This window comes from Mizuhopecten yessoensis, unplaced genomic scaffold, assembly GCF_002113885.1.
Source record: "Mizuhopecten yessoensis strain PY_sf001 unplaced genomic scaffold, ASM211388v2 scaffold9237, whole genome shotgun sequence".
NCBI classification, from domain to species: domain Eukaryota; kingdom Metazoa; phylum Mollusca; class Bivalvia; order Pectinida; family Pectinidae; genus Mizuhopecten; species Mizuhopecten yessoensis.
This window is the reverse complement of record NW_018407947.1, coordinates 7792-19356: the sequence shown is the minus strand read 5'-3', so window position 1 is coordinate 19356 and position 11565 is coordinate 7792. Positions and strand designations below refer to the sequence as shown.

The following is an 11565-nucleotide window of genomic DNA, read 5'->3' as shown; positions in this document are numbered from 1 at the left end:
TGGATATCAGATAACTATGCTATTATACATGATTAACAATATCCATCCTAATATGTTTTATTTCAATGTCTTTGTAGAATATGCTGCACTTGATTTTTGCAATGGAGTTAAGAGGTGCAAATTTAAATACTTATATAGAGTCTAATGAACCTTTCGCATTCTCACATTAATGTCATGTCATCATACGCCTAGGCGGAAAACTTCAAGATATCAACCATCTTGTCAGCCAAAAAGAAATCAAGAAAGGAAACTTAACTGTAATATACACTGTATAGCTATACATGTAGGTCTGATTTAGTCATTCAACACATCACTCAATGCTTGAAAGAGTACAGTACCGATATTCCGATACATTTACAGTACAACCTGGCTCCGCCCTCACTAACGGCCGTGCCGTAAAACATATTACAGTGTATAGCTATACATGTAGGTATGATTTAGTAATTCAACACATCACTCAATGCTTGAAAGAGTACTACAGTAGTACAGTACCGATTCCGATACATTTACAGTACAACCTGGCTCCGCCCTCACTAACGGCCGTGCCGTAAAACATATTATTTCCATAGATCTCACTACTATTGCATTTGAAAAATGTGGCATGTAACGTTATCGTAATGGCATAAATATATTTACCCTGTGATGATAAATTCTGGACCGTGTTCACGTAATTTTCTAGTGCACCCGCCATTGCTGTTGGTGTCGCTTAAATAAATGAAAAGAAATCTAAAGACGATCTTTAGAGACCATACACTAGTTTCAATGAAAGCAAACTATAAATTATTTTGAATCAATGACAATGAATTATTAACCGTCATGACTTCTGGAGAAAACTACGAAAATACGAATATTGGTATTTTTAACAACGTAGACGACTACAGTCAGAAAACGAAAGAAGAATTCTGGCGATTTGTGTACTCTGATTGGTTGGTAAGCATTGATGACAACCTTAGATTTAAGCAATGTATTAAATCTTGTCTCTTCAGAGCGAAACAACAAAATGGCACAAATTTACTAAAAGTTTATCTAAACCCCTAAAACCTGAAATATTACTTATAATCAGGGTTGTGTAGTGGAGGGAATTTGCAACTCCGAGTCCAGTGGCGAACACTTATCGTCGCTTTTGTGTTTGTTCACTGGACCGTGAAGTCATCGAGGGCTTATTACTCTGGGCGGTCTGCGCTAGTGTCAGGTTATACTCGCACTTGCTTCCGGTGTCATGTCAACACATCGCTGATCGAAGTGTTTTGATTGCGGTTATCCAAGTTTACTGGGCTGTGTATTAGTAGGTCTTCATTTTATTACAGGAGAAATGTTATCGTTGCCACCATGTCTATCTGTACAGTAGTTGTGTCGGGAGATATTATCGTCTGTATCTTGAGTTTGTGCTATATTTTGGTTTGGACTCTTGAGGGAGTCTGTTAATTCATAGCATTTCACGATCGGATCCTTCAGCGCTTTTAAAATTGTCTCATCATGTCCACGTCTGATTTTCTGTCTTGGGATGATGACATAGATTTAGAACACTTGCTTGGAGAGTTTACAGAGTATAGTGAGTCGGACATTTCAGACGATGATTTTGACAGGGATGTGTAGTGGACTAGTACTCAATATATTAAATCTTACACCCCTGTAATCGCGCAGATTCGGCAGTCAAATAAGTCGGCATACAGTTCAGAGTATCATTAAATAAAAATTACAAAAATAAAATTGCTTGTTAATTAATATATTACGTGCCATTTTCATTACTGACCCTTTCCCACAAGTGTCCCGGATTGGGTACCGTCCCAGATTGGGTACCGCCACAGTACTGTAGTGGTCAGTTTCCAGACCAATTAAAACAAAAACACTGACATACCACAAATAACAGTCCTTCAAAAATTATTCATATTTTTAATTTATTGATATCCCACATTTGAAAAATGGTGGAATATAGGCCTATTGTAAGAAAATTTGATCTAAGCAGCGAGATGCAAACATGGCTTTACTGAAAAAGACAAATGCAAAGTGATATTACAGTAGCTCTTTTCGAAACAAAAATAACACAAATTGATAATAACTCACCGCCGTAAGACTACTTCCTTACAAAATAAAATTGATTAAACTTTACATTGCCGTGAATTTTGAAAAGCTTGATTAAATACTTTGGAAGAAAATGGAAACATAAAATGGGTGGTAATGAGATTTTTTCCACCCAAAATTTTCAAATGTTTACAAAAAAGTTTTATTGATATCCGTTGTTTGAAAAATGGTGGAATTTATTGGAAGAAAATTTGATCTAAACAGCAAGATGACAACATGGTTTCACTGAAAATGACGCCATTTCCGATGCAAAGTGATACAAACATTGGCTCATTTTGAAACAAAAATAACACAAATTAATTAATAATAACTCGCCGCCATAAAATTATACCCATACAAAATTTAATTAATTAAGCTTTCCATGGATATACTTCATTCTAATGTAAACCGTTCCGTTGGGGAGGAATTGGAAACACAACTTTGTTGGGTTAGCAAAACAAAATCTCAAATCTCAAAAAACAACATCCGGTTGACGTTGAACACAGTCACAGAAAATGAAAAAATATGGCAATAAATCAATACCTAGGGTCCTGTGACACCACAGTGTATACTGTTGTCTACTACTTCCACCAACAACCTACAACAACAAAATAAACAAAAAATGTAGTAATACTCTGTATTATTGGTTTGTTTACACACCAATTTCACGCTTCAACCACGTTCTGATGAAGCCATAACTTGTCCGCTAGGGGGCGCGTATCATAGGACACCGATCAAGGGAGATAAGCCAACCTCACTTGTAACATATTTACTAAGGCAAACAGGAAGTTGCGTATCCCTCCACATATACATCCCTGTTATAATGTACACCTCAGTTTAGGTCCAAATATCTATAGCTGTAACCAATTATCAGGTCCCTGTATTAACAGGTGTTGTGAGGGTCCCAAACTGAGGCTCTGTATTCTAGTTTGGGACATGCAATGCAGTGCCCGAAAAAAAAAAAATGTAAAACGTAAAGAAAAACAAAGAAGGACCAATAATTTATTATTTCTATTCCTCAATAAGTCCTTCCCTTCACATTGCTCTAAAGACGCCTGCTTCAGAGCTGTATTCCTCGTCGTCAGAATAGTCAGTCTTCACATGATCCCAATTTGATATGGCTCGATGTCTTCAGTCAGTATTGGCTATGATTGATTGACACTCTGTAAAATTGCACAGACAATCAAGGATTGAAGACAAAATATTACTTACTTGGAATACTTTGACGGTACTCCTATAACATGACAGGCCGCTGGTCGGCCTTTTTTTCTATCGGATATGATTTTGCCGACTGCGACCTCTCATTTCCGAAGCACTAATTCTTTGATGCAGTTTCTGCCCGAAATCCAGGCGGAACTAAATCGGCTTGAAAAACTCAATTAAGTGGTTCACAGTTCATGACAACGATGTCTACTCACGGTTCCTGTAATATATATCCCATATGTATACCACAGACACAAATATATAATATATTAAGGAATAGAACACTCAAAATACATGTCCATGTCTGACCTACTTCTAAAACATGGCTCCTGGGTTAGTACAAAATAGCAGGGGGAATTTCAAACGGAACGAAACGATATGGAGTTTGTTTGTATTCCGCTTGTTAAACATCACATTTATTCCATTCTTGTATTAACCGGGAAATCATGCCAAATGTTGTCTGCTTCACTTTTAAAATTACGATAATATGAATTTTAGCAGGAGTGTAGGGCAGTCGCCCAGACGTTTTATTTTGGGCCAGTAATTAGTTGTCTTTGGACAACTTCTGGTCGCCCTGACACGAAAGTGGTCGCCTCAGGCGAGTGGGCGACCGGCCATTTCAGGCACTGCAATGTATCAGGCTTTGATAACCTGAGTAGTTACTTTGTGGTGAATTTTGGTTAGAGTTATCTCCCTTAGACCGATAACCGCGCCGACAACCTGAATGTGACATCTCGGCGCGGTCTCTTACATCCTGACATTGAACATGCAACACGTGAGTGATATTCTGCCACCTTGTTACTTGATTTCAGGAGCTGTTGACTAGTCTGTTGTGTACTGTTGGCTAGTCTGTCGTGTACTGTTGACTAGTCTGTCGTGTACTGTTGACTAGTCTGTCGTGTACTGTTGACTAGTCTGTTGTGTCCTGTTGACTAGTCTGTTGGGTACTGTTGACTAGTCTGTAATGTACCATTGACTTATTATAATAAGTCTGTTGTGTACTGTTGACTAGTCTGTTGTGTACTGTTGACTAGGCTGTTGTGTACTGTTGACTAGTCTGTAATGTACCGTTGACTTATTATAATAAGTCTGTCGTGTACTGTTGACTAGTCTGTTGTGTACTGTTGACTAATCTGTTGTGTACCGTTGACTATAGTCTTTAATGTACCGTTGACTAGTCTGTAATGTACTGTTGACTAGTCTGTTGTGTACTGTTGACTAGTCTGTTGTGTACTGTTGACTAGTCTGCTGTGTACTGTTGACTAGTCTGTTGGGTACTGTTGACTATAGTCTGTAATGTACCGTTGACTATAGTCTGTAATTAAACGTTGACTAGTCTGTTGTGTACTGTTGACTATAGTCTGTCGTGTACTGTTGACTAGTCTGTTGTGTACTGTTGACTATAGTTGTGTACCGTTGACTATAGTCTGTAATTAAACGCTGACTAGTCTGTTGTGTACTGTTGACTATACTCTGTAATGTACCGTTGACTAGTCTGTTGGGTACTGTTGACTAGTCTGTTGTGTACTGTTAACTAGTCTGTTGTGTACTGTTGACTATAGTCTGTCGTGTACTGTTGACCAGTCTGTTGTGTACTGTTAACTAGTCTGTTGTGTACTGTTGACTATAGTCTGTAATGTACCGTTGACTAGTCTGTTGGGTACTGTTGACTAGTCTGTCGTGTACTGTTGACTAGTCTGTTGTGTACTGTTGACTATAGTCTGTAATGAACCGTTGACTAAAGTCTGTAATGTACTGTTGACTAGTCTGTTGGGTACTGTTGACTAGTCTGTAATGTACTGTTGACTAGTCTGTTGTGTACTGTTGACTAGTCTTTTGTGTACTGTTGACTAGTCTGTAATGTACCGTTGACTATAGTCTGTAATGAACCGTTTACTAGTCTGTAATGTACCGTTGACTAGTCTGTTGTGTACAGTTGACTAGTCTGTTGGGTACTGTTGACTAGTCTGTAATGTACTGTTGAATAGTCTGTTGTGTACTGTTGACTAGTCTTTTGTGTACTGTTGACTAGTCTGTAATGTACCGTTGACTAGTCTGTAATGTACTGTTGACTAGTCTGCTGTTTACTGTTGACTAGTCTGTTGTGTACTGTTGACTAATCTGTTGTGTACTGTTGACTAGTCTGTTGGGTATTGTTGACTAGTCTGTAATGTACTGTTGACTTGTCTGTTGGGTACTGTTGACTAGTCTTTTGTGTACTATTGACTAGTCTGTAATGTACCGTTGACTATAGTCTGTAATGAACCGTTGACTAGGTCTGTTGTGTACTGTTGACTAGTCTGTTGGGTATTGTTGACTAGTCTGTGATGTACTGTTGACTTGTCTGTTGGGTACTGTTGACTACTCTTTTGTGTACTATTGACTAGTCTGTAATGTTCCGTTGACTATAGTCTGTAATGAACCGTTGACTAGGTCTGTTGTGTACTGTTGACTAGTCTGTTGGGTATTGTTGACTAGTCTGTGATGTACTGTTGACTTGTCTGTTGGGTACTGTTGACTACTCTTTTGTGTACTATTGACTAGTCTGTAATGTTCCGTTGACTATAGTCTGTAATGAACCGTTGACTATTGTCTGTAATGTACTGTTGACTAGTCTGTTGTGTAGTGTTGACTAGTCTGTTGTGTACTGTTGACTATAGTCTGTAATGAACCGTTTACTAGTCTGTAATGTACCGTTGACTAGTCTGTTGTGTACTGTTGACTAGTCTGCTGTGTACCGTTGACTAGTCTGTTGTGTACTGTTGACTAGTATGCTGTTGACTAGTCTGTCGTGTACCGTTGAATAGTCTGTCGTGTACCGTTGACTATAGTCTGTAATGAACCGTTGACTATATTCTGTAATGTACTGTTGACTAGTCTGTTGTGTAGTGTTGACTAGTCTGTTGTGTACTGTTGACTATAGTCTGTTGTGTACTGTTGACTAGTCTGTTGTGTACCGTTGACTATAGTCTGTAATGTACCATTGACTAGTCTGTTGGGTACTGTTGACTAGTCTGTAATGTACTGTTGACTTGTCTGTTGGGTACTGTTGACTTGTCTTTTGTGTACTATTGACTAGTCTGTAATGTTCCGTTGACTATAGTCTGTAATGAACCGTTGACTAGGTCTGTTGTGTACTGTTGACTAGTCTGTTGGGTATTGTTTACTAGTCTGTAATGTACTGTTGACTTGTCTGTGGGGTACTGTTGACTAGTCTTTTGTGTACTATTGACTAGTCTGTATTGTACCGTTGACTATAGTCTGTAATGAACCGTTGACTAGGTCTGTTGTGTACTGTTGACTAGTCTGTTGGGTATTGTTTACTAGTCTGTAATGTACTGTTGACTTGTCTGTTGGGTACTGTTGACTACTCTTTTGTGTACTATTGACTAGTCTGTAATGTTCCGTTGACTATAGTCTGTAATGAACCGTTGACTATATTCTGTAATGTACTGTTGACTAGTCTGTTGTGTAGTGTTGACTAGTCTGTTGTGTACTGTTGACTAATCTGTTGTGTACTGTTGACTAGTCTGTTGGGTACCATTGACTAGTCTGTTGTGTGCTGTTGACTAGTCTGTTGGGTACCATTGACTAGTCTGTTGTGTACTGTTGACTAGTCTGTTGGGTACCATTGACTAGTCTGTTGTGTACTGTTGACTAGTCTGTTGGGTACCATTGACTAGTCTGTTGTGTACTGTTGACTAGTCTGCTGTTGACTAGTCTGTCGTGTACCGTTGAATAGTCTGTCGTGTACCGTTGACTATAGTCTGTAATGAACCGTTGACTAGGTCTGTTGTGTACTGTTGACTAGTCTGTTGGGTACCATTGACTAGTCTGTTGTGTACTGTTGACTAGTCTGTTGTGTACTGTTGACTAGTTTGTTGTGTACTGTTGGTTAGTCTGTTGGGTACTGTTGACTAGTCTGTTGTGTACTGTTGACTAATCTGTAATGTACCGTTGACTAGTCTGTAATGTACTGTTGACTAGTCTGTCGTGTACCGTTGACTAGTCTGTAATGTACTGTTGACTATAGTCTGTTGTGTACTGTTGACTAGTCTGTAACGTACTGTTGACTAGTCTGTCGTGTACTGTTGACTAGTCTGTAATGTACTGTTGACTAGTCTGTTGTGTACTGTTGACTAGTCTGTAACGTACTATTGACTAGTCTGTCGTGTACTGTTGACTAGTCTGTATATGTACTGTTTACTAGTCTGCTGTTTACTGTTGACTAGTCTGTTGTGTACTGTTGACTAGTCTGTTGTGTACCGTTGACTAGTCTGTAATGTACTGTTGACTATAGTCTGTCGTGTACCGTTGACTAGTCTGTAATGTACTGTGACTTATTATAATAAGTCTGTAATGTAACATTGACTATAGTCTGTAATGAACCGTTGACTAGTCTGTTGTGTACTGTTGACAAGTCTGTAATGTACCATTGACTATAGTCTGTAATGACCATCCATCGTTCGTGTCAACTTTTCCTTTTAAAAACTACTAGTCCTGAACAACCCAGTATACTTAACTTGGTCTGGAGCACCCCTAGGCTAAGGGCATTAAATTTTGTATAAACGGTGGGTGTGGCCTTCCTGGGGGCAGAGGGGCAGGCCCAATAGGGGAAATAGGGGAAATAGGGGTAAAACCTTTAAATTCCTTTTTCTACCATTAGAATAAAGGCATTTTATTCGGATTTAATCTGGAGCATCTTTGTGCCAAGAGGACTCAATTTTGATTAATTGTAGGTGTGCCCTACTTCTACTGAACGATTGGAGGGATTTTATGTAATAAGAACAATTTCCCATGGTTGCTTTATTATCCAAGTGAGCGATACAGTCCATCTGGGCCTCTTGTTTATTGGAGGGACCTGAGGGGCGGGGCCCAATAGGGAACACATAGTAAATTCTTTAAAATCCTTCTTCTTCTGCAGGAATGAAAGGATTTGTTCCATATTTAGTCTGAAGCATCCTTGGGGGAAGGGAAATCACTTTTGTTTAAACTGGGGGTCTTGCCCCGGAGGGACCTGAGGGGCGGGGCCCAATAGGGAACACATAGTAAATTCTTAAAAATCCTTCTTCTTCTGTAGGAATGAAAGGATTTGTTCTATATTTGGTCTGAAGCATCTTTGGGGAAAGGGGAACCAATTTTGTATAAACTGTGGGTCTGACCCCGGAGGGGCCTGAGGGGCAGGGCCCAATAGGGAACACATAGTAAATTCTTTAAAATCCTTCTTCTACTGTAGGAATGAAAGGATTTGTTCCATATTTGGTCTGAAGCATCCTTAGGTGAAGGGGAACCAATTTTGTTTAAACCGTGGGTCTGGCCCTGCAGGGGCCTGAGGTGCAGGGCCAAAAGGGGGCAATTGGGCTATATTGATTTAAGCGACTTCTTCTCTGGAACTAAGAGATGGATATCAACCATATTTGGTCTGAAGCATCCCTTGGTAGTGGAGGTTCAAAATTGTACAAATGGTTGGGCTGACCCCCCAGGGGCTGAGGGGCAGGGCCAAAGGTGGGCAATATGGCTATATTGCTACATATGGTTGAGATCCCGACGGTATAACCATATATACAATTGTGGAATATAAAGAGAAGCATGCACATTTGCTTCCAGGAAGGTCTAGGGTCTGACCCCACCCTTTGAGACTTAGTCCCTGGGTTATAACTTTGAAACGGTTGAGATCCCCACCCCAAAACTATATATACAAATGCTTGGCATAAAGAGACAAAAGTAATCATGGTATTAGAATAGACCTTGGGGACTGACTGAACCCCTAGGGACCTAGTTTCTTAGTCACAGCTTGGAAACAGTTGAGATCCCCACCCTATAACCATGCACATATACAATTACTGAGTATAAAGAGATGTATACACATACACATAGAATTGACCCCAGGGTCTGCCCCACCCTTGCAGACTTAACCCCTGGGTCATAACATTGAAACGGTTGAGATCCCCACCCCAAAACTATAAATACAAATGCTGGACAAAAAGAGAAGAATGCAGTCATGATATTAGAATTGATCCTGGGGTCTGGCCACAACCCTAGGGATCTAGTTTCTGAGTCACAGCTTGGAAACCGTTGATATCCCCACCCCATAACCATACATTAAATTGCTGAGCATGAAAAATCAAATACAGACATACTACAAGAATTGGCATTGGGCTCTGGCATATTCCCTTGGATCTCATTTGGAGAATATTTTGCCATGATTGCTTAGATATCCAGGTGAGCGATACAGGCCCTCTGGGCCTCTTGTTTGTGTTTCCATATGAATTGCACATTTTTCTAATCGTACATATAATACACAATGCAGTCAAACATCTATGGTGTGTAATTACGTTTTCTTTTTTCACAGCTATTTCCCCGAGATGGCTGGCAGACATGTTATATCCAAACTAATGGAGAGACGATTACGAGTACTTGTAGACATGGACCAAACCATTGCTGACTTTGAGGGGTATTTTCTGACAATGTACACAAAAACATTCCCTGAAGAACCGTATATAAACTTGGAAGATCGACGCACATTTTATTTGGGAGACCAGTACGAAAAACTGAAGAACGGATTAAAGGTACCGTAATTCATACTCGTAAAACATGCAACACGTTCAAATAAAATCTAGACACTGTGGTGGATGGCACTCAACCATGGCGTTCGGACGTAGCTAGTATGATCCTGAGAGATGTGGCCACCACCAGCTCCGAAGTTGGAATACGTCCGTCGCGGTCAGTCTCTGGAGACCTACTTCATTTTGGCCGGAAGTCTCTCGGTTCATGTAACTGTGGGATAGGTGTTTCCAAGAATGTCCTGTACCGCCAGGTATCACAATTGGAATTATTTGAAAGTTTTAATCTAGAAATTTGCACAGAATTCTTTATAAAAGCTAGAAGTGTTGATCTTAAGACAGCTCACTAGCATCATGATAGGTATATGTAACGTGAAATTGTCTTTGATTTTTAGCTCACCTGCCTGAAGGGCAAGTGAGCTTATGACATGGCGCAGCATCCATCGTCCTTCCGTCCGTCCGTCAACTTTTCCTTTAAAACGCTACTTGTCCTGAACGGCCCAGTAGATTTTGACCAAAGTTGGTCAGAAGCATCCTTGGGGGAAGTGGAACATATTTTGTATAAATGGTGGGTCTGGCCCCCCTAGGGGCTGAGGGGCGGGGCCCCAATAGGTGGAATATAGCAAATTCTTTAAAATCCTTCTTCTTCTGTAGGAATGAAAGGATTAAGTCCATATTTGGTCTGAAGCATCCTTGGGTGAAGAGGAACCAATTTTGTATAAACTGTGGGTCTGGCCCCCCAGGGGCCTTAGGGGCAGGCCCAATAGGGGAAATAGAGGTAAAACTTTAAAAATCCTTCTTCGACCATCGGGATTGATGGATTTTATCCTAATTTGGTCTTGAGGATCCTATGGCCAAGGGGACTCAATTTTGTATAGGGAGTGGGTGTGGTCTCCAAGGGGGCAGAAGGACGGGGCCCAATAGGGGAAATAGAGGTAAATCTTTAAAATCCTTCTTCTGCCATAGGGATGAAGGAATTTCTTCCCAATTTGGTCTGGAGGATCTTAGGTAAAATGGACTCAATTTTGTATACACAGTGAGTGTCCTTCTTCGACCATCAGGATTAAGGGATTTTATCCTTATTTATTCTGGAGCATCCTTGGGCCAGGGGACTTAATTTTGTATAAACAGTGGGTATGAACCCCCTAGTTTGTTCTCGCTATATCTCAAGTACTGGATGGATCTTTCTGAAGATTCATATGTACTTACCTCCCATTGAGTGCTATATCTTTACCTCATACCAATTATTTTAAACACATTCAGGTGAGTGATACAGGCCCTCTGGGCCTCTTGTTAAAAAGAACAATATAGGACTGTTGAGTGATTGTTTGTTTGTTTAAACCACTTCCTATGGATTGATTTTAGCAATTCATACACCATTTAATAAAACAAAAATAATTTGATTCTATTTTGAACAGAAAAAAGCAAAGTCCATATATGAAGCTGAAGGTTTTTTCTGTGACCTTCCTGCACTGCCAGGGGCTTGTGACGCCATAAAGATGATGGACTCCATGGAAGGGTGTGTAAAAAACGTCTATCATGAGATTTACTACAGTTTAGTATAGGACTCCATGGAAGGGTGTATACAAAACCTCTATCAAAAGATTAACTACAGTTTAGTATAGGACTCCATGGAAGGGTGTGTACAAAACTTCCATCNCCATGGAAGGGTGTGTACAAAACCTCTATCATGAGATTTACTACAGTTCAGTATAGGACTCCATGGAAGGGTATATTT

General features: G+C 40.0%; 2 protein-coding genes across 2 annotated transcripts in view; one reads left to right on the top strand and one right to left on the bottom strand.

Annotated features, from left to right (window-relative positions):
- The window catches only part of LOC110457560 (COP9 signalosome complex subunit 3-like), a gene marked incomplete at its 3' end in the record, with an annotated part of 35332 nt that extends 34260 nt beyond the window's left edge, over window positions 1-1072 (bottom strand). The window contains exons 1-2 of the mRNA XM_021508889.1: window positions 1054-1072; window positions 637-705 (exon numbers count right to left, since the gene is read on the bottom strand). Of these exons, the coding sequence (XP_021364564.1) occupies window positions 637-691 (55 nt within the window). The remainder of the gene's footprint in view (window positions 1-636; window positions 706-1053) is intronic.
- LOC110457559 lies at window positions 795-11477 on the top strand. Its single transcript, XM_021508888.1, has 4 exons — window positions 795-930; window positions 9617-9833; window positions 9881-10081; window positions 11246-11477. The coding sequence occupies exons 2-4, from the start codon at window positions 9630-9632 to the stop codon at window positions 11390-11392; spliced, it is 552 nt and encodes a 183-aa protein (XP_021364563.1). The 5' UTR covers window positions 795-930; window positions 9617-9629; the 3' UTR covers window positions 11393-11477.
- The last annotated feature ends 88 nt before the right edge of the window (window positions 11478-11565 follow it).